General features: G+C 32.9%; 3 protein-coding genes across 7 annotated transcripts; 1 reads left to right on the top strand and 2 right to left on the bottom strand.

The window, feature by feature from the left end:
• Positions 1-3,961: 3,961 nt before the first annotated feature.
• Positions 3,962-9,295, bottom strand: LOC123884190 (uncharacterized protein C630.12-like). Its single transcript, XM_045933231.1, has 13 exons — positions 9,015-9,295; positions 8,535-8,600; positions 7,744-7,922; positions 7,478-7,613; positions 6,677-6,773; positions 6,408-6,467; positions 6,222-6,322; positions 6,031-6,071; positions 5,876-5,933; positions 5,641-5,715; positions 5,411-5,568; positions 4,906-5,172; positions 3,962-4,462 (listed from the first exon to the last, which is right to left on the bottom strand). The coding sequence occupies exons 1-13, from the start codon at positions 9,132-9,134 to the stop codon at positions 4,213-4,215; spliced, it is 1,608 nt and encodes a 535-aa protein (XP_045789187.1). The 5' UTR covers positions 9,135-9,295; the 3' UTR covers positions 3,962-4,212.
• Positions 8,606-21,463, top strand: LOC123884189. 5 transcript variants are annotated; one of them, XM_045933229.1, is made up of 7 exons: positions 10,159-10,489; positions 12,426-12,523; positions 18,309-19,581; positions 19,660-19,786; positions 19,879-20,160; positions 20,244-20,345; positions 20,717-21,462. In XM_045933229.1, exons 3-7 carry the CDS (start codon positions 18,320-18,322, stop codon positions 21,152-21,154), a joined length of 2,211 nt encoding a protein of 736 aa, XP_045789185.1. In that variant the 5' UTR covers positions 10,159-10,489; positions 12,426-12,523; positions 18,309-18,319; the 3' UTR covers positions 21,155-21,462. The 5 variants fall into 5 exon arrangements, with proteins under 5 accessions (XP_045789186.1, XP_045789181.1, XP_045789185.1 ...); XM_045933227.1 differs by having other exon boundaries at positions 12,417-12,523; XM_045933230.1 differs by lacking the exons at positions 10,159-10,489; positions 12,426-12,523 and adding an exon at positions 8,606-8,618 and having other exon boundaries at positions 20,717-21,463.
• On the bottom strand, positions 11,813-14,407 carry LOC123884191. Its single transcript, XM_045933232.1, has 4 exons — positions 12,907-14,407; positions 12,715-12,812; positions 12,327-12,466; positions 11,813-12,213 (listed from the first exon to the last, which is right to left on the bottom strand). Exons 1-4 carry the CDS (start codon positions 12,936-12,938, stop codon positions 11,926-11,928), a joined length of 558 nt encoding a protein of 185 aa, XP_045789188.1. The 5' UTR covers positions 12,939-14,407; the 3' UTR covers positions 11,813-11,925.
• Positions 21,464-23,324: the final 1,861 nt, after the last annotated feature.

Below are 23,324 nucleotides of genomic sequence, written 5' to 3'. Positions count from 1 at the left end.
AGGAGAGAGAAAAACACAATGTTATTAAGAATATTGCAAGAACATGTTCTACTAAGTACCATCCCTTTACATGTGACACATACTCTTAACATCCATTAATATAGTAAGAACATGCATTGAGAATACTCTTAAGACCACAATCTCAACTATATCATTAATCACTAAGGTGAATCTTCAACATACCAATAATAAAACAACCAAAGAAAAAGTAAATCCAAACACAATCCATATCAACATTCATCAAAGGATAACATGTTAAAAAAATGTGACAATATCTTTATCATAACACTAATTACTACTACCACATAGTTGCCAATATATTAAACTCATGAGTCAGAATATGTCTTGTATTAACAAACTATGATTAATTAATTAATACATAAAATTAAACAGCTGGACATATAATTTGGAAGTAACAAAGAAAGATGTTGTTGTTGGGAGTTAACAAATTTAGAATCCAACAAAAACTCCAATCCACCTAAGAGTTGAGGTAAGGTTGCCGGGTTCCTGTTCCCATGGCTTTGTCTCCATTACAGCAGTGTTCCCTCTTTTCATGTTCAACTTTGCCACTTTTCTAATTAACCTTTTCTTGTTTTGCAACATTACTTAGTCTTTTATTACATTGGTAACATAAGTTATGTATTACTTTATTTCATTAACAAGTTAAAAAAATGTTCAATATGAGACCATGTTCATTCCCTCTCACTCACTTCCTTGAAAATTAAACCCTCTAAAGCCTGCAAATCCCTCACTTTTCGAGCTTGCCCACGTTCACTTCAATTTTACTCCATTTTTTCAGTCAACTTTTATGTGGAATTAGTTTATGTGAAGTCGCGTAATGGTGCAGTCAGTTAAGTAGATAAATGTCAGCCGTTAGATTGAAATCTGTTAAGAAGTCTCAAATCGGTTGCAAGATGACCTGAATATGTGTTTACAAGTGAGAGCAATCCTTGCGTTACAAGCTGGTTTTGTAGAGTTGAGTTAGACCAAACTTCCAACTCTAAACTTCCAAGCCCAAAATGTGTTAAGAAGTCGATGATTTGTTACTGGCTTGACACCTTATAGATATAAGATTTGTTAGTTATATCGAATCAAACTTTAAAATAAGCTAATGCTAGCAACACTCACTCACTCCAATATTCTCTTTTTAATACTCACTATTTTTATCGCGTGAAATTCATGTGGAACACACCAAATTGAGAATGGTCCCACATAAAGCAGTGAGACCCGCATGATTTTCATTTTTTTAAGACTCAGTATCCGCCTCAATGAACAATTAATGTGAGGGACACCAATCCCACCGTCCACTAGCGGGGAGCTCATTTAAAGCCAGAGTTTTGCTCTGTATGGAGTGACCTAACAAATGACACTAGGAGGATTCAAATATGATTTCCACTTAATAAGATAATGAGTGTTGGAAAAAGAGTATAAGAATAGATATTGCTAGCTAGCAATGCTCTTTAAAATATAATTTAAAATCAAATCCATCTGATCTTCCTTCAACGGTCAAGATCTCGATTGATAGAAATGTCGACCGTAGAGAATACATTTCCTTTTAGGTGTGGTGTTTGCTTCTATCTGTCTATATATATGTATTTTAACCCCCACGTACTTCCTCAGGCTTTGTGCAACAAGCCTTTTTTTTAGGGGTTTCCTCTTTGATAATCAACAAAAGCTCTATCCACCATTATACTTTATAGTACCATATAGAAGAAGCCATGGCTGAGTTCCAAAATTTGAAGTACAAGCAAGGAGAAAAGGCTCATGCAAAGAAGAAAAGAAATGGGATTAGTAGCAAGTGTGCTTCTTTGGTTAAGGAGCAACGAGCTCGTCTCTACATCGTTCGCCGTTGTGCCACAATGCTTCTTTGTTGGTACATTCAAGGAGAAGACTAGCAAGCAACGCACTCTCTAACAAACTCGTCTTTTGGTCTTCTTTTATAGCCTATAAATAACAACCAGAGAAGGCTAACGACACACTCTTTGACACACTTTCTTTTCGACCCTTTCTCTTCGTATATCCTAAACATCACTACTCTTTTCAATCTATCTTCCTAAAAGATCGATGACACCTTGAAGCTACCTACTATGCATATGCTGCTAGCTCATGTTGGCTTATATATGGACTCTTTCCATCATGTTTTTTTCTTCACTTTTTGACTCATTTGGATAAATCAATGAGTTTTCATGAGGAAATTGGAGAGATTTCTGGATTTTGCACAACATGAGCAAGGCATGATCACTATATAAGGAGCTTGCAAGGAACTAATTAAATGAGAGTTTTTCAGCTGATATGATATGATGCTAGAATAATTGTAACTTTGGAATGTTAATTAGTCCTTTCACATGGACACTACTTTTCTGCATATCTTGTTGTATAATCACCCTTTTTGTATTACATATATTGTTTTTTTCTTCGACAATGTCTAAAAGAACTAGGATTTGGTCCCAATGCAAACTTGAATAATACAAAAGGGAATAAACTCATATGTTGTATGTTATATTATATAAGACATGTTGTTAAATCACTAATTTTTATTCATGAAGTTGCATTTTTCGTTCTTGTAACATTGACGAATTTTGATTGTGTTCCTTATAGAAACAATCCTCATTATGATCCCTTAGATATCTTAAATCATCACAGTTAGTACTCAGATGTAATCAAAAGGATCAGTTTCTTAGCATTCTACTAAGCAATAAGCATACAATACACTAAAAATTCGATTAAACATGCATCTAATTCTTATAACTTAGTTTTTTTTCTGTTGCGAACTCACTGTAATTAGGATCTTTAGCTTTCCAATAAATCTATAAAGTATCTACACAAACTTAGGTTCTTCCAACTTATGATGAAACTAATCTATGTTTGAGGGGGGCTTAGTCACAATTAGGGCTTAGTCACAATTAATTTTGTTGTTATACTTTATTTGCCTTATCTTGTCTTCTCTATATATGCTCTTCAAAGTTGTTACCAAGCAACTTTCACCCCCTTTTTGCATTGATGTCTTGTGGATGGAACTAGTAAAATAGGTTTTGAGAAAGTTTATAGAATTTAGACTATAACTAAGTAATCTCTCTCCAACTTCTCTACAAACCAAACACGAGAAATTTGGTCTTTCTCTTCAACTTCTCTCTCACCAACTTCTCTCTTTGATTCAAACATAGGGTTAGGGTGATTCAATTTAGTGTTTAGGGTGATATGATCATAGAGTTATGTATTAGAATGCTTTGATTAAAACATACTGAAATAGAAAGTTTTGATTAACAAGATTTTGAGATGAAGATATTGATTTGACAGCATTATTTGGAAGGATCATGGAGTCTTTGACAAAAGTTTGATTTGACAACACAAATGTTTTGGCTCTAGCTATTCCAAATTTCCATTATATGGTCTGGCCTTACAAAGGTATAATAGATATGTATCTTCATCCAGGTTCTCTGTCATCCCAATTTTGCAACACAAAATCTCTCTGGTGTGACAGATAACCAAGTGTGAGATGAGTTAGTGGTTGCATCCAAAATAAGCCACTCATGCAGCTGTCATTAAATTAGCTTTCAAGTCCCTATAATGCTTATTGAACATTTTCAAAATGGCCCACATGAGTCACTCACTGAGAGTGTGTTAAAGTCTTTGTCATTATAATCAGCCTTTTATTTTTATGTGGGGGGAAAAAGGAGAGTCTAGAGATTTGTGTTAAAAAGTTGTCTACTTTCAAGAACAAATAGTATGTAGCACCAAAAATTTCACATTAGATGTGTCTGGTGTCTAACATGTGTTGGTCGCTTACGGCGTCACATGTGGTTACATTAAATTTTATATTTTCTCAAATTATTATAAGTATCAACGTGTTAGTGTAGCGTTTAGTGTCTGTGTCGATACTTATAACATTATTTTATGATGGATAGGGAATATAGTTGTGATTCTATTTAGTGTAAATGCAATTGAAATGAAGAACAAGACAGTGTTAAAAAAATTGAAACTGACACAAGAAACAATAATTCAGCTCCATATGATCATGGCACTATCATGAATAATTTAAGTATATGTTTCAAGCTACAGATTATACAGAATCATCAGTACATGCTTGATTAGATCATGCTGATAGAAATTAACTACTTGAACTATCTAATTGGTTCTACTATAACTCTTCATTACAACAAAACCTTAATGTAAAACCTGAATGATATAATAACTCGCGTATGAATCTTGTCTTTATTTGTCAATCCAATCCTTGAATAGCAACATCATGTAAAGAGGAACGTTGACTGCTGCAATAACGGTCAGCATTCGTAGTGTGCGTAGTAATCTTTGGATTATAATTGTTGTCTTTGATTTTCCTGTTCTGGGAGGTAGTTTTGCTAGAGGATCAAGTCCGGTGCTTGAAGCCATGTCCATATTCACAGAGAAATCAGCTTCTTGACCCGTATTTTTTCTAACAGTTGGCCGCATTACTGCATTACCCCTGGCAGCGGATAAAAAAACACAAATGAAGATGCTTAAGTTTAATGTCTCCAATATGCAACAGAGTTTGGCCTATTTGGATAAACAACTTAATTAAGTGCTTATAGCATAACCGCTTATCATATAAGTGTTTATGTAAAAGCTATTTCCATAACAAAAGATAAAATAAAGTCAAAATGTTTTCTTATAAGCTATAAGTTGTTCTCATAAGCTATCATAGAGAGCTTATGTACATGTCATAAGTTATTTCCATAAGTACTCCCAAACAGTTTCACAAGTATTTTATATCAGTAGATGTACTCAAATAAGTCAATCCAAATAGGCTCATGGTGTTACTTAATTTTAGTTTCATGACAAACTAAGAAATCACATTTATCCAGGGTTGAACTTCCAAATACTTTCCATGTATTGCGTAGTAGTATGACATTTAAAACCAAACTTTACCTTTCTCCTAAGCTTCGTTCATTTGAATTTACAGTGGATGTCTTCAAGGGTTTCTTTATAAGATGCATTGAACCTTCTGCATCCCACATCATCTCGTATTCATAGTTGGCATCCTCGTCCTTCTCTTTTGTTTCGCTTCTAGATACCATGGAAGCTATTAGTTGTTTAAAATGACCCGCCAAGTTCCAACACTGGTGCCAGAAACTTGTGCTGCTTGTTGGCCAAAGTAGGAGGGCAAGGAGGGTAAGAACAAATAGAACAATATACCTGGAAATTACAGCAAAACATAAGAGCTAATAGAAAGAGTTCAATCGAAATGCTTTGTTGATGTAAAATAGTTTTACACCGACATCCAATGAGAACTCATGATTGTCACATAGGTCCACTTTGTAACCGCAACTCAAAAATAATTGCAAAATGCTGGAGTATCATTGAATGTCAGTGTAAAACTAGCTTAGAGGAAAATTATATTAAAAAATCATTATGAACATTTAGAACTACCTACCACATATAAATGTGTAATTGCTTTGGAAGATAACATAGATGACTCAACACATGCTCTTCTGGAATGGAAGCATTTGGAAGAGTCGAGTTATCGACAGATAACAGCATGAAAGAAGGATACAAATTTCCTTGTTGCCAACTTATGGTACCTAGAGTGTGCTGCATGCTACTGTCAGTTAAAGTGTTCAACCGCTGAACGAGACTGTCGAGATGAAAAGATCAGGTTCTTACCTCTTTTACAGGCCCGGATTTAGATTGATGAGTGACGGTGCATTGATCATGATCATGGCCAGATAAAATAAGCTTCTGCCAAAGTCAAAAGTTCTAAAAATGAAAACATAAACTAAATAGCATATACACATGAAAAATAAATTATTTTCGAATTAATCATGGATTTTTTTCCTCGCGTTCATACAAGGGTGGAACAACCATGCACAAAAATCCAAAAGGAAGTTAGGAGACTCACAGGTTTGATAGTATCTAGTAAATACTTTGATGTCTTCTCAAAAACGTAATTCTGATACCTGAATGGACCAAAAGTCAAACCAAATCTCAGTATATATGAGCCACTTATAAAAAGTTCATGCAAATTCCATGCCATAAGATGAGTGAGTAACTTACGTAATATCATTAGTTTTATCATACGCAGCGCGTTGTATCCTCTAAAAATTAAAGAGAGACTAATTAGTCGTTTCAAGAACAACAACTGGCAGGTGAGAAAAAAATACGGCACAACATTATTCTGAGGGCCAATGCTCCAAGAAATACATGATTACTGTAGATTCACTTCAAGAAACTGAAATAAACTTTACCTGATTAATAATTGGAGAACTACGATCAGGGCCACAATAAGTACCATCCGGTCGATATAGAGGAATGTGTGTTAATAAGACTCTTGGACGAACTACATTATCTAGTAAAATACAAAAGACTTGTGGATTATTACAGGAAACATGATCTAACCAAACAACGAATCAGATGTATAGACCAGTTTATACCTACAGAGATATTCTTTACAAACTCCCAAGTTTGAGACGTCAGATTCTTTTGCCGGTGTCCTGTGGAAAGCATAATGAGTTCAGTAATTTCAAATTTCAAAAATCCTAATGCAATGACTTGTACAAATACGTAAATAGCATATGATTGAAATTTATAATATTTCAGACGTATAAATTATTTTGATACCACAATATAAGAGTAAAACAATTGAAGTATTGCTACTTAAGAAATGTGGTAGTTCAAATCTACAAGGCAAAACCCAGTTTACCATCAAGAGTTTGTGCGTCGACAGCAATAAAATCCACTTTTCCAACTGCAAATCTGTAGTTTCTAATCCCAAATGTTTCCTCGTAGCGTCTGATAACCTATATGGACACAATGATAAAAATGTTATGAGCAAAGAAGACACCAGAGGAAGTACACAGTTAAAAGAATGTGCAAACAATAAACATGTCGATCGCATTCCGTACATTACAGATTGTAAATTATGCAAAACGGAACAGAAAAAACATGAGTGTATAACCACTTGACAAAACATTTGATAAACTTGGTATGTGATTTAAGGCTTGCTTTATGCGAATACAAATTAACAATACAGGTGTTTGAAATACTGCGATGCCAAATGTTATTTTACAGGAGTGCTCAGAATTAATCATCAGGAAAATTTCAGGATTTCTCCATGACATCCATAACCAACATAAGATGAAGACATTTCATAGCTCCTATCAAAATCTACCATGTTTCGTTCACATTCATCATTAGAGAATATCAATAGTACATAAAAGTCAAGGAGATTAATGTATAGTCTATACAAAATTCCATACATCAGCAATCTGTGGAGACCGATAAAGAGTCCAGATTTTAAAATCAACAAGACTTAGGCGCTATATATGTAATTTCTCATCCCTAAGGTTTTAAATATAGTTATGACTCTAATATAACTGTGACTACATTCTCAGTCATGCATTTAGTATTTGACTCCGTCATAGCTACGTATTTTACATCCCACCGTAAGCTATCCTTTTGCAACTTGGAGAATAAAAGTAGAGTAATAACATATTGAAAATACCTCTGGCTTTGCATAATGAAGAGTTTCATAACCAATATCATGGTTTCCAGGAATGTAATAAACTTCCTTGTCCGTGTATTTTCCCTGTGCGTTCAAACCAAAGATATGTTTAAAGCGGTTCAAAGACTCCTGCCATCTGTCCATTCAAAAAATTATAAAAGAATTTCATATTAGGAAATTCGGTGAACATGCTTTAGATGACACAGCAAAACTTTAAAACTTGTAGAAAGCCAAATCACAAATAGATATCTGTTTTTGTGACTTACTCTTCATCTAATAAATAAGGACCTCCATCGAAGTAATCGCCTAAAAACAATATGACATCAGGTTTGAAAGGCAGGATCGATGAAAAGAATGATCTACGCATGTTTAAATCAGTGTAGAATTTCACAAGCTCCAGCGCAAGAGATTTGTCAGGAAGAGGGAGAGAAGTTTTGTCCATGAGCTGTTATGTTAAAAAAACACATCATATTAACAGAAACATACATTAATAGATTTTCTTAAGCAGACATATGCATGCAATGCAGGTAAATTTTGCACTAATATATGAGATTAATTTTGATACACCGTCAGTGTAAAATATTTCCATTGTCAACCAATCACAAACCATCATTTGTATGACTTTTAAGGTACATATATATGATTGAAGTCAAATATTTTTAATGTAACAATTATGATTGATTGACAGAATACCAGTGCATATCTATTAAATCCTTAGTGTATGTTTGGTTTACCTTTTGTATGAGCTAAAATTGATTCTAAAAGGGTATAATTGATTTTGACATGTTTGGTTGCTCTTGAGTAGAATTGATTTTGGCTCAAGAATTGATTCTACTTGAAGCAAGAAATTGTAGCTTCTGATTCTAGAATTGATTTTTACACCCAAATTTATGTTCAACTCACTTTTACATGAATGTATACAAACATAAATCACTTTACCTTCAACTCAATTTTAGTCAGAATCAATTCACTCAAAATCATTTTTTCTCACCGCAGAACTAAACATATATATGGTAATATAATATGTATGACACAATCACAAAAGTAGAAAGTTGACCTGTGGATCTGCAATAACAGCAACTTTGACATAATCAGTTTGGTAACTCTCACTCTTTGTTTGAACCTGCTAGCAAAAAATCAGGTTAGTCAGCTAGCATTTTACTAAATTCATGATAATATAAAATTGTAATATATAGTCTCTAAAGGGTAGCTCAGTTGGTAGCTTCTAAGGACGTTATTGGAGGGGCTGGGGTTGGAACCCCGGATCCCCCACTTCTCCGCATTTATAGCGTGTGAGTCTAGCCACTAGGCTACTGAACAAGAAAAACAATTATAAACATCAAATTCTTCAATATTCTACAAAACTCCATAAATTAATTTCCAACAAAATCAACAAATTATAGATCCAATCCAGCACATATCTCCCCACAACTAAAAACTCAATTTTGAATATCTCATTGGCAGCTACAACAATCTCTAAAATTGAGAGTGACCCAGAAATGGAAAAAGTGAAAAAATGAAGACTTTAAGATTATACCTTCAAATGGGGCCATGAACAAGTGAAGAGAGGTGGAAGCCAGTAAGAGAACATTTCACCATAGAGAATGGTTAGTGCCCATATGAGACATAACAATAAAGTCAACTCTTTCTGCTTCATCACTGATCTTCTACTGATGAAATCAAATCAATGTTTCAAACATTACAGACTTACAGTCGACCAAATTGAGAAACCTCGGATCTTGGTCTTTTCTTTTTCTTTTGACTTGTTTCCAGATTGGTTCTTTCTGTTTTTTCTCCAATGATGTTTTTTTTTTTTTTTTTACAACCAGTTTAATTTGCTTCGGGTCAGTTTTGACATCATGTCATGTGATTCCAACCCCCTACCGATCGCAGTTGCGGGGATCGAATCGTGGTCCTCCTTACAAAGTTCAGCGCCAATCACTACTGAACCAATTAACGATTGGTTCCAATGATGTTTGTTTGTGTGGAAAGTGAATAGAAACAAATATTTTATTGAAGGTTAAATATGTTTTCGTCCTTATAGTTTTACAGAATTTTCGTTTTAATTCTTGAAGTTTTTATTCACAATTTTTAGTCCTCGAAGTTTTTTTCATCAATGTTTTTAGTCCCTACTTTTCATTCAACTCAGATATACTTTCATATTTTTGAATGACTTTTGTAATTATATTATAAGAACATTTCTGATAAAAATTTAGAATTTTTTTAACATAATATTATTTATGAATTTTTATGTGGAAAAAACTAAAAAATTCATATTTAATTTATTTTTTGTTAAAAAAATTTAAATTTTTGTAACAGAGATTCATATAATGTATTAAATATGACCGCATAAAAAAAATTTAAAATTTAAAATGGTATGCACGGGTTGAATGAAAAGTAAGGACTAAAAATATTGACGGAAAAAACTTTAGGACTAAAAAATATGAAAAAAAATCTCCAGGAACTAAAATGAAAATTCTTAGAAACTACTACAGAGATTAAAATCATATCTAACCTTTTAAATTACTATTACTTTTTTTTACAATAAAATTACTATTAGCTAGGATAAGCTATGAGTATGCACAAATTTAAGCAAAATATTTTGAATGGAATTTTCTACAATTTTTGCTTTAAATAATCCAAAATATATGTATTTCCTGTAGATTTATATATCCCAACAAAAATCGTAAATATATTGCTAACACCGCAACTTTTCCTGCAGAAAATAATGAAACCCTAATTTCATTTCCCAAAAGCAAAACAAAACCCTAATTCCCTTTCTCTCTTTCACATTTTCGCCACTCCTTCTTACGACAGTTCTTTTCTCTCAGCGATCGATTCCAGCTCTTATCTTTCACTTCCTATTTCAATTTCTGATCTGTTACAAAAATATTCAAATTTTGATTTCGATCCCGCTCTTAGAATTTCTACTCGAGATCTCGATTTCTACAGCTGTAATCATCAATCTTCCATTTTCAGCATTCATTGCTCTTTTGGTGTTACTCTCACGAGGTATACACTTATTGCTTAATTTCTTATTAATCAGTATTCAGTACAATTATAATTTATATGTTGTTTAATTATTTTTTATGATTTTTTAGATTTTTAATGTTTATGTTTAAATGTATGTTCTATAGATTGTATGTGTCAATTATACTGTTAGAGTGATAAAATGTATGATCCATAGGCTATGAAGCATGGACACAGAAACGTCGATAATAATTTTAGAAAATGATATAATTCAATGTAATCATATGTGCCGTGTCGGGCATGTCCGACATCGGGCGAGGAGGGTTCGTGCTTGATTGTCTATAGGTTGTGTGTCAATTATTTGGATTTTTCATTTATGTTATAGATTAGTGAGCCTTGCAATAAAAAAAGTTGAATTAGTGAACACTAGTTTCCTGTTTGAAATTCAATATGATGATTAATTAAGTATAGTTGATTCAAATGCTAATCATTATATTGAAACTCGAGTTATTCTTGTTGGATAGGCTGAGAAGAATCTTTTTCATAACTTGATTAATAGGTATATCTTAGATTAATAGGTATATCTAGAAAGTAAAAAATATCAAACACAAATTGTATAATAAAAGCATGTTAATTATCGAAATGCACATTCTCATGCAATTTTTTTGATCTCCTATACTATGCATTTGTGATAGTTTTGCATTATTAGTCGAAGATATTAAATCAACACTAGTAATAGACCCGTGCATTCGCACGGGTCGTAAAGTTACGACATTAATTTGTTAAGTCACACTTTGCGATAGCAGATTAAGAAGGCAAATTTATATTTTACCTACTAATTATAAATTAAGCATATTTTATTCAAATATGCATTCAGTATAAAAAAATTTATCGACAACTTATTTTTAATTGCAGAAAGACATAAATAGATAATACATAAGTAATTTGTAAATAGCATGTCAATAATATTTTATAAATAAAGCAATTGATGATGTAAGGTATCAATGCCATTTGAGTATCATTTTATTGATTAAACCATGTATTACTAATGTTATATTCTAACACACCATGTGATAAGTATGCTTATATAGTAGCATAACAGATTCATACCAAACATGATTTACATCCAGAGATTAGTACAATGACCTTAATATTTATCTGCATATAAAACTCTGCATATAAGTATAAGGCATGATAGTTAATCTCATACCAAACATGACTTATATAAGTATAAACCATGATAGTTAATGTTAGATTACAATCTTAATACATCATAAAAGTCACATATCAAGATAGCACACAAAACTTCAACACCAATGAATCTTGAATTTGTTAATCTGCTCTACAATACAAATTACCAAAGAGAGCTCATACAACTTACTAAAATTAATTGTTAATGTTCACACATACAACTCCAAATTACATAGAACATGAAATAAAATCCATAGCACTTAAAAAACATCTTCAAATTACAGAAATCATGTCATAAATTCTTTGTAATTGTTGAAACGAACAATGTCAACGTGCAGAATATTCGATCCCCTCTCAAGTTCGAAAATCAACTTGTCGCCTTCATTTAGCTTATTAGCCAAAACCCAGTTATACCATCTTTTAGTCAAATATTTCTCAACAATATTTTTCTTTCTCCTGTCCTTTCTTTCATATGTCTTAATGGTGCACCTAATGCCACTCAATTTATGTGGAGTATCTATGAATAGATATTCATTGTCCATCAATACAAACTCAGCAGTTTTAGGTGGAAAATGCTATAACATTGAAACAATTACTAATCATAATCATATTAAATCAAAATGTATGATATTAAATTAAATAACCTACTGCATTCATGTAAAAAATAATAGTTTTGTATTTTGCTTACCAGAACTTGAGATTTAGTCCTGCTTGCGTATGCCTTGCTGACAATCAGTTCCCATTTATACAAACTTTCATCATTGATTTCTTCATTCAGGAATTGCAGGTTCAATGATATTTTCATAAGAATGTGCAGCAACTTCAGGACTTGAAACAATAAAGTAATCTGAGTCATTCTCATGTAAACGACATAGTTGGTAATAGGTAAATTTATAAAAAATTATGTTTCATAACTTTATCAAAGATAATAAAGACATTGATATGGTTATGTTATTATAAATTTCAAAACCAAGGTAGCATATAAGGAAAACATGTGAAAAACCTAAAATAAGTATTGGATGCTTTAGGGAGCTTTAGTTGTAATGAAAGTACTGGATAATGACATTGCAACTCACAGGATTGGTTGTTGATCAACTTGTTGAGGGTTTTCAGCATTTTCATCATCACCAACATATTCAAGCTCTTGAGCAGGTTCATGTTCTTGAATTCCATCCTGCAAAAATAAGTATATGTAAGAGAACATTAAATTTGGAAAATCTAATCAAATTTGTTACCTAATTAAATGAAATAAAGACAGTGTACTTTACCAATAGTACGGTTGATGCATGATCCTGATCATCAGACGATTCAATCAAACTCAATGAAAATTTATTATTCTTAATTTGATATTCCAGACACACTTTTGTTGGTCTTTCAAATCCAAATATGTATGAAACCTCATTTTCATACATAACTTTTTCAGTATCACTGAATTCAAAATACACACGTACTGATCGTTCGTTCCATACGATCCTTCCATAATCAAGGCGATGCAATTCTCTTTCCCATTGATTATAAAATTCAATTGGGATTTGAATGTTTCGCTAAATTGGACAGAAATTTTAGTTATCAAATTAATTATTTGCATTATATAAATAAATAAAAATACATATTATATTAAATTTTCATATACCTCAAAAGAATTGATTATCGTCACGAATGATGTTGGCCTATTATGATGCTCAACAGTTCCAATTATTGTCATTTCAAACACATTGTTCCAAACAAAATCAACAACAACTGATGTTAAAGGTTCCAGCAAAGATATTGCCTCATTGAGACAAATATGTAAACATAGTACAAGATTAAATAAATTGTCTTCAAGAAATTGTCTAATGCAAGGGAAAACATAGGGCTATTCGGGCTAGCAAATATTGTAGCAAATAGTGCTACATAAATTCACGTCCAAATATTAATAATAAAAAAAATTTGCATGACCAAATTCTCTTACTCTAATCTGTTGAACAAGTAAATGAAATCCTAGTCGGTAGAAAAAGTGTGATGAACAAATAGAGCTAACATCATTGCTCTGTGAAAGATATAAAAAACAATCAAAACTTCTTGCCCTTGCCCTTCTCTGGATTCTTGCGCTTGCCCTTCTGTGGCTCTTCTCTATGTACTGAAAAATTTGTAACACCGCGTGGTTCTTTAGAAGAAAAAAATTGAAAAAAAATATATAGGGAAAAAACAAGTGGAAAACTGTGTGTGTGCGCCATACTTCCAAGTGGAAATGTTTATTTGTCTGCCAAAGAAAAAAAAATGGAAAAATAAATAGGGAAAAAGCATACCTTTCCTTTTTTTTGTCTTTTTTGGGAACATAGCTTTCGTGTGACTTTTGGAATGAACAAATCTATTAATCGGTATCGGTACCCGCTTCGACCTTCTTGGTACATTTTCGTACTCCACCTCTTCGGCAGCAGTGTTAGTTTGAGTCTCAAAGCTAGTTTCTAGCGGGGGAGGTTCTGCCAGCTGGGGAGAGGTTGTGTCTTCCATAGTAGTCTCCGATCCCTCGGGAGCAGTGTGTGGCAGGGAAGGGTCTGCCAGCTGGGGAGAGGTTGTGTCTTCCCTAGTAGTCTCCGATCCCTCGGGAGCGGTGTGTGGCAGGGAAGGGTCTGCCAGCTGGGGAGAGGTTGTCCGCTGATCAGTGGATGATTCCCCAAGTTGGTAGCTTTGTGCTAACTGACGCTTATTCCATTGTTGGATCTCCTTTTTGTAGTGGTCTTGGAAATTGATCGAGTGTCGGCCGACATTTACCTTGAAATTAATCACAGTCAGATCAGATCCAATATCTGTCAAATCAATTTCATTAAGCAAAACAATTTCCGGTTCTTAATGAAATTGATTTGACAGATATTGGATCTGATCTGACTGTGATTAATTTCAAGGTAAATGCCGGCCGACACTCGATCAATTTCCAAGACCACTACAAAAAGGAGATCCAACAATGGAATAAGCGTCAGTTAGCACAAAGCTACCAACTTGGGGAATCATCCACTGATTAGCGGACAACCTCTCCCCAGCTGGCAGACCCTTCCCTGCCACACACCGCTCCCGAGGGATCGGAGACTACTAGGGAAGACACAACCTCTCCCCAGCTGGCAGACCCTTCCCTGCCACACACTGCTCCCGAGGGATCGGAGACTACTATGGAAGACACAACCTCTCCCCAGCTGGCAGAACCTCCCCCGCTAGAAACTAGCTTTGAGACTCAAACTAACACTGCTGCCGAAGAGGTGGAGTACGAAAATGTACCAAGAAGGTCGAAGCGGGTACCGATACCGATTAATAGATTTGTTCATTCCAAAAGTCACACGAAAGCTATGTTCCCAAAAAAGACAAAAAAAAGGAAAGGTATGCTTTTTCCCTATTTATTTTTCCATTTTTTTTTCTTTGGCAGACAAATAAACATTTCCACTTGGAAGTATGGCGCACACACACAGTTTTCCACTTGTTTTTTCCCTATATATTTTTTTTCAATTTTTTTCTTCTAAAGAACCACGCGGTGTTACAAATTTTTCAGTACATAGAGAAGAGCCACAGAAGGGCAAGCGCAAGAATCCAGAGAAGGGCAAGGGCAAGAAGTTTTGATTGTTTTTTATATCTTTCACAGAGCAATGATGTTAGCTCTATTTGTTCATCACACTTTTTCTACCGACTAGGATTTCATTTACTTGTTCAACAGATTAGAGTAAGAGAATTTGGTCATGCAAATTTTTTTTATTATTAATATTTGGACGTGAATTTATGTAGCACTATTTGCTACAATATTTGCTAGCCCGAATAGCCCTATGTTTTCCCTTGCATTAGACAATTTCTTGAAGACAATTTATTTAATCTTGTACTATGTTTACATATTTGTCTCAATGAGGCAATATCTTTGCTGGAACCTTTAACATCAGTTGTTGTTGATTTTGTTTGGAACAATGTGTTTGAAATGACAATAATTGGAACTGTTGAGCATCATAATAGGCCAACATCATTCGTGACGATAATCAATTCTTTTGAGGTATATGAAAATTTAATATAATATGTATTTTTATTTATTTATATAATGCAAATAATTAATTTGATAACTAAAATTTCTGTCCAATTTAGCGAAACATTCAAATCCCAATTGAATTTTATAATCAATGGGAAAGAGAATTGCATCGCCTTGATTATGGAAGGATCGTATGGAACGAACGATCAGTACGTGTGTATTTTGAATTCAGTGATACTGAAAAAGTTATGTATGAAAATGAGGTTTCATACATATTTGGATTTGAAAGACCAACAAAAGTGTGTCTGGAATATCAAATTAAGAATAATAAATTTTCATTGAGTTTGATTGAATCGTCTGATGATCAGGATCATGCATCAACCGTACTATTGGTAAAGTACACTGTCTTTATTTCATTTAATTAGGTAACAAATTTGATTAGATTTTCCAAATTTAATGTTCTCTTACATATACTTATTTTTGCAGGATGGAATTCAAGAACATGAACCTGCTCAAGAGCTTGAATATGTTGGTGATGATGAAAATGCTGAAAACCCTCAACAAGTTGATCAACAACCAATCCTGTGAGTTACAATGCCATTATCCAGTACTTTCATTACAACTAAAGCTCCCTAAAGCATCCAATACTTATTTTAGGTTTTTCACATGTTTTCCTTATATGCTACCTTGGTTTTGAAATTTATAATAACATAACCATATCAATGTCTTTATTATCTTTGATAAAGTTATGAAACATAATTTTTTATAAATTTACCTATTACCAACTATGTCGTTTACATGAGAATGACTCAGATTACTTTATTGTTTCAAGTCCTGAAGTTGCTGCACATTCTTATGAAAATATCATTGAACCTGCAATTCCTGAATGAAGAAATCAATGATGAAAGTTTGTATAAATGGGAACTGATTGTCAGCAAGGCATACACAAGCAGGACTAAATCTCAAGTTCTGGTAAGCAAAATACAAAACTATTATTTTTTACATGAATGCAGTAAGTTATTTAATTTAGTTATTTAATTTAATATCATACATTTTGATTTAATATGATTATGATTAGTAATTGTTTCAATGTTATAGCATTTTCCACCTAAAACTGCTGAGTTTGTATTGATGGACAATGAATATCTATTCATAGATACTCCACATAAATTGAGTGGAATTAGGTGCACCATTAAGACATATGAAAGAAAGGACAAGAGAAAGAAAAATATTGTTGAGAAATATTTGACTAAAGGATGGTATAACTGGGTTTTGGCTAATAAGCTAAATGAAGGCGACAAGTTGATTTTCGAACTTGAGAGGGGATCGAATATTCTGCTCGTTGACATTGTTCGTTTCAATAATTACAAGGAATTTATGACATGATTTCTGTAATTTGAAGATGTTTTTTAAGTGCTATGGATTTTATTTCATGTTCTATGTAATTTGGAGTTGTATGTGTGAACATTAACAATTAATTTTAGTAAGTTGTATGAGCTCTCTTTGGTAATTTGTATTGTAGAGCAGATTAACAAATTCAAGATTCATTGGTGTTGAAGTTTTGTGTGCTATCTTGATCTGTGACTTTTATGATGTATTAAGATTGTAATCTAACATTAACTATCATGGTTTATACTTATATAAGTCATGTTTGGTATGAGATTAACTATCATGCCTTATACTTATATGCAGAGTTTTATATGCAGATGAATATTAAGGTCATTGTACTAATCTCTGGATGTAAATCATGTTTGGTATGAATCTGTTATGCTACTATATAAGCATACTTATCACATGGTGTGTTAGAATATAACATTAGTAATACATGGTTTAATCAATAAAATGATACTCAAATGGCATTGATACCTTACATCATCAATTGCTTTATTTATAAAATATTATTGACATGCTATTTACAAATTACTTATGTATTATCTATTTATGTCTTTCTACAATTAAAAATAAGTTGTCGATAAATTTTTTTTATACTGAATGCATATTTGAATAAAATATGCTTAATTTATAATTAGTATGTCAAATATAAATTTGCCTTCTTAATCTGCTATCGCAAAGTGTGACTTAACAAATTAACGTCGTAACATTACGACCCGTGCATCGCACGGGTCTATTACTAGTGTTGATTTAATATCTTCGACTAATAATGCAAAACTATCACAAATGCATAGTATAGGAGATCAAAAAAAATTGCATGAGAATGTGCATTTCGATAATTAACATGCTTTTATTATACAATTTGTGTTTGATATTTTTTACTTTCTAGATATACCTATTAATCAATTCGGTTTACTAAATTTTTTGTTGTTGTGAGGGTGCATACGTGATTGTGTTAGATGTGATGTTACCATGTTCATGTCGTGCACTTTGCTGAATTAAAGACTAATGTGAAATGTTGCCGACAAATGTTCATGTTGTGTACTTTGCCGACTAATGTGAAATGCTTCTGAAATTTTGCCGAGTTAAACACTTGAGATTTGATGATTAACTATTAGCCAAAGTTACAAAGTGTCCTTTTGAATGGGATGGTTCATACTTCATACCATGTATAATTAAGTGAGATTTGTATTTTATGAATTGTGTTTTACTGTTGAAAATTATTAATATGATGATATTTCTATACTGCCTATACATTTGTATGCAAGAAAAACTGGTGATCATATAGTATTTTTGCAGCTGAGCTGAAAATGGAAATGCCGGCGCATCGGACATGGATGTATAATAGGCGTATTGTTGGCCGAAAGGGATATACAGCTGAATTTTTGCAAGGCCTCGAAGAGTTTCTTGATTTTGCTTGTCAACAACCACAGTATTTGAATGAAGGTGTAATAAGCTGTCCATGTAAGCAATGTAAAAATGAGAGGCACCTAACTCTGAAGGAAGTAAATATTCATATTCGTCAAAAAGGGTTTACACCTGGATATTGGTATTGGACATCTCATGGAGAGGAAGTCCCTCAAACTAATCTCGATGTTGATATGCATTCAGATGAAATGCCTTTTAGCAGTCAACAAGACACGGGGTTTGATGATGCTGATCTTAATGACCAAAATTTTGTACAAAATGAAGAGGTGCCGACAAATATGGAATCAACTGAATTTTATGATATGCCGGATTCAACTCAACAACCTGCGCGGTCAGGGTACCAAAACACACCAAATATGTCTGCTGCTATTGCAATGTTGAGTTTACAATCTAAACACAACATGTCACAAGATTGTTTCAATGATGTGATAAAGTTTATGAGGGAGTCAAGCCACATTGAGAATGAAATTCCTTCATATTCTAGGAAAACAAAGAGAACTGTGCAGCCAACTAAGATGTCTAGTAAAAAGAAACGTGCTCAAACCAATGCACCATTGATAATTCCATCTGATACCCTTCAAACTTATTCTAACCAAGCCACTCAACCTCCATCTCGAACTAAACCTCGAACTAAGCTTAGTCAATCTCGACCCACTAAGCCTCTAACTCGACTTCAACTCCGAACTCAATCTCAATTCTCTCACTCTCAACTCCCCCTGCAACCTCAGCCCACTGAACTTCAACCACAACCTCAACTTGGTGTGCAACCTCAACCCACGGAATCCCGACATCGCCTGCGACCCCAACCAACTGTACCTCGACCTACTGAACCTCAACTTCGCCTGCAACCCCAACCCACTCCACCTCGACCACAACCTCAACTCCGCCTACAGCCGCAACCCACTCAACCTCGACCCCAACCTCAACTCCGCCTGCAACCCCAACCCACTCAACCTCAACCTACTCCACCTCGCTCTCAACCTCAACCTCAGCCTCAAGCTCAACCCATCATATCTCAAACCATTCCTACCCAAGTCCTTCAATGTCAAGAATTTCCGATGGTCAACGAAACTCCATTTTCTTCATCTAACCATGTCAGCGAAAGTAATGGGAACAAAATCCCCATACTTCCAGAAGGGGATGGGTGAGTACTTTTAACGACTTAACATATATGAGTTGTTATTGTTATGTTTTTGTAATTAATTTTTATTTTTATACACAGGTTTGATCAACACAGGTTGGTAGTGAAGGCAATTGCTTTAATTATACGAACTAACTTGGAGGAGGGAAAACCATCATGGAAGCAGTTATCTAAAAAACAACGAGATTCGTGGTTTGATATATTTAAAGTAATAAAATTTTCAGCTTTGATTAAATTGTTTTGGTATTGTTTTAAAATTGTGTCTGATGTAACAAATTTTATATGTCAAAATCAATGCAGTCAAAGTTTACGTGGCCACCTCAACATAAAGACTTGGTGCGACGTAACTTTGAGAAAAGGGGTTCAGCGAAAATGATTCAATTAATGCAAGAAGCTCGAAAAGATTTAGATCAAAAACCAATTTGGATGGAAGAGCGGGTGTGGACACAATTGAAAGCACATTGGGAGTCCTTAGAATACAAAACAAAGTCTGAAATAAATAAAAGAAATGGCGAGTCTATGGCTGGTGCTTCTCTTCACACTGGTGGATCAATTCCTCATCATTTGCATTGGAAGCGAATGGTATCTTTAATTTACTATTGTATTTAGTTTTCAAAATTAGTAAATTTAATAATAACATTAAAAAGTACTTTTATCAATTACAGAAGGAGGCAAATGGAACAGATCCATCCATGGCTGAGTTTTATTTTCGTACACATCGAAAAAAGGACCAAAGTTGGGTGGGTCCTTGTGCCGAGTCTGCTTATGTAAGTCCCCTTATCCTTTTCACAACTGCATCATTAATTTGTTTCTCAATGACATGATCTGTAATATTAGTTCATATAATATCCTTCCTTTTAATTATACTACTGCAGTTTACCATCTTCATCACATAAATGATCTTATATTATACGAGATAAATATTTGATTTATATTCCATTACGGATGGTTAGTAGTGGATAGTGCTGTGATTTTAGCACTCCATTCTTGTTTTTTTTAGTCATTCTCCTATCAGAATTTTTGTTTCAGTTTACAGGTCTCACTGTCTGCCTTTCTTTGCATATTGAATTAATTGGTCCTATCTTTATCTTTTGTAATAGTTATTTATATTTTTCTGATGTATTCAAACGTGATGCAGGATAAATTTGAACGAAGAAAATTGGAATTATCTTCCAAGATTGTTTCGAGTGAGAATGGAGGTGATAATCAACCATCCATAGATATGCCGTCTGAATTGGATATATGGGTAGATTCAGTTGGAACGAAAAAAGGAAGGGTTTTTGGTCTCGGATCTGTAAACAAAAAATTGGTTACATCTGTTAAACTTTCTGCTAATTCAGAAGATGTCAATGCTTTAAGAAGTCAGATTCATGCACTTAACAAGTCACTGCAAAAACAGGAACAAGAGAAATTAGAAATGAAACATGAGTTGACCGAAACTAAACAACAAGTAGCAGCTTTAATGCAACACTTGGGGTTTGCCGCCTCTTCTTCTCGTCCGCATTCATCACCTCAAGACAGCAATGAAATTGATAATGGCGATGCTGATGATAGTGATGGTGATCATTTGGAGTAGGATTGATTGCATCTGACTTATAGAACTTCAGTTGGTATATTTGTTTCCTACAAAAAAAGTTGAACATGCTATGATGTTTTTTGCATTTCTTGGATGCTTTACTGTGGAAACTATCAAAGAAAATTCTGAAAATATCCTAAATATTCTGAAAAAATGTTACGTGTTCTTTGTTGTCTTATGACTGTAATTTATATCTTTTCATCTTGCTCAAACAAATTTAGGTCATTTCGTCAATTATAATCACAAATATACAATCATGAATGTGATTAAAAGTATTGTGAGAAGCATGTGCAAAAGTATTGCAAGATGCGTATAATATGTTAGATCGTTAACTGAGGTTGCTCGACTAAGTTAGTTATGTTGTCTATTAGCAACACTTCTATACGTCAAGCTTTGCTCTCACCATGTATTCTCAGATGTTCGTATAAATTCTCTCCCGTTTAGATGAATAAAATGAGATTCTACGCATTACTCATTTTTATTATGAGGTCTCTGCACTTCAATCTTTGAACAAGTATTTAATGTTCTATTATGTTGTTTCATTTGCTCAATTAGATGAGTGATGTTAGGTTAGTTATACTTTTATAGGTTTTTTTTATTTATTTCATGTGAGACTCTACATACTCTAAGGTTGGTTTTGTTTGGATCATTTGTAAAAGCTTTAATTAGTATGATTCTATGATTGTTACTTAACCATCTTGTTAATAGCTTATAAAGATTATTTTTTTTATTATACTTAAATCGTAATTAGATCTCTTAGGGTAATGCCACATGCTTTGAAGATGCTTTTTCTCATACAGTTTGACTTATTCACATGATTGAAATAAGGCACAAATATATAGTATTATATGAGATGGCTTATCTTTAGTCCTTCATGTTTCTTTTATATTCTAAAAAAATTCAATTTTATTTTTGATAAAAACTTCGGTTCACAGAAATTGAAGTTTTTTTTAGTTCAAATTCAGAAAAAATTTAGTTAACAGAAATCAAATTTTTTCTTAAAGGCAAAAAAAATCCGATTCATAGAAATCGAAGTTTTTATTGAAAGGCAAGAAAGTAAAATTTAAGAGGGAAAAAGAAATATGGATACCTGTCATGATACTATGCTTCCTAATGATCTGCCTAATAGGCTTTTAAGATGTTTTTTAATAACAAAATCTGCCCAAGTATAATCACTTACATACCATTATGTATTAAACTATGTACATGTGGAATTAGTTTCATTAGTATATGATGCGACAATTCAACAAAAGAAAAACGTATACATGGAATTTGTTTCAATAGGGCATGGCATTATTGTAACTAGTATAACTAGTATCCAGATTGTAAAAATGTGTTTAGATTTATTGACTTGTGAAAAATATATTTTAATATATTTTACTTTAAACTGAAAAATGAAAAATTTAATGCTAATGGAAGATAATGACAACTACATAAACATTTAAAATCTTATATAATTTCATAATTAAAATAACATTTTGTGATAAAAACTAATCGTAAAATTTATGTATAGTGTCTTATATTTTTTAGGAAAAATTCCTGTCGTTCGTATTTTTTTTTATCCAATTGAAAATGTATCATAGTTGTTGTTTATATTATTCTCCGCTAAAAGAATTATAAAGTTGATAAAAAATAATTTCTCTATGAGATATATGGAAGAGACTTTGAGGTTTCCTAAAAACGCTTTTAGGTGGATATGAATTACAAAATAAAAAGTATGTGTATCAATATATGAGTAGAAATATAGCTTACAATATAAATAAAACAAATCGATTCTCGTATTAATATGTAAGCATAAATATAGGTTCTAGTTGAAATTAAAAAAAAAAAAAAAGAGTCGCTGTTAATATATGACTGAAAATATTGATTTTGTAAAAATTATAAAATAAATAGGTCTTCATATTAATATATGAGTAAAAATATATAGATTTAAGTAGAAATTATAAACAAAAAATCATCTGTATTATTAATGCATAAGTAGAAATATATGTGCCAGTATAAATTTCAATAAAAATAGGCCGTTGTATTGATGTATGAGTTGAAATATAGGTACACCGAAATTATAATAAAAAATAGGCTTTCGTCTTAACATAGAGTAGAATATAAACTACGGTGTTCCGTGAGCTTGACTCAATTGGTTGGACATTACATTATATATGCAGAGGATCGG

This window comes from Trifolium pratense, linkage group LG5 (genome assembly GCF_020283565.1).
Source record: "Trifolium pratense cultivar HEN17-A07 linkage group LG5, ARS_RC_1.1, whole genome shotgun sequence".
NCBI classification, from domain to species: Eukaryota; Viridiplantae; Streptophyta; class Magnoliopsida; order Fabales; family Fabaceae; genus Trifolium; species Trifolium pratense.
This window is presented reverse-complemented; position numbering and strand designations above follow the sequence as displayed.

Excerpts from the sequence above, each read along its gene's own strand:
- LOC123884190 (XM_045933231.1), bottom strand. The coding sequence starts at position 9,134 with ATGAAGCAGAAAGAGTTGACTTTATTGTTATGTCTCATATGGGCACTA. Across the intron at positions 7,614-7,743 it reads CCTTATTTATTAGATGAAGA|ATGGCAGGAGTCTTTGAACC; the intron begins GTAAGTCACAAA and ends TTGAATGGACAG. Across the intron at positions 6,323-6,407 it reads TGTAAAGAATATCTCTGTAG|ATAATGTAGTTCGTCCAAGA; the intron begins GTATAAACTGGT and ends GTATTTTACTAG.
- LOC123884191 (XM_045933232.1), bottom strand. The coding sequence starts at position 12,938 with ATGATCAGGATCATGCATCAACCGTACTATTG. Across the intron at positions 12,467-12,714 it reads GTTGATCAACAACCAATCCT|TCCTGAAGTTGCTGCACATT; the intron begins GTGAGTTGCAAT and ends TATTGTTTCAAG. Across the intron at positions 12,214-12,326 it reads GGACTAAATCTCAAGTTCTG|CATTTTCCACCTAAAACTGC; the intron begins GTAAGCAAAATA and ends TCAATGTTATAG.
- LOC123884189 (XM_045933230.1), top strand. The coding sequence starts at position 18,320 with ATGGAAATGCCGGCGCATCGGACATGGATGTATAATAGGCGTATTGTT. Across the intron at positions 19,787-19,878 it reads CGTGGTTTGATATATTTAAA|TCAAAGTTTACGTGGCCACC; the intron begins GTAATAAAATTT and ends AAATCAATGCAG. Across the intron at positions 20,346-20,716 it reads CTTGTGCCGAGTCTGCTTAT|GATAAATTTGAACGAAGAAA; the intron begins GTAAGTCCCCTT and ends AACGTGATGCAG.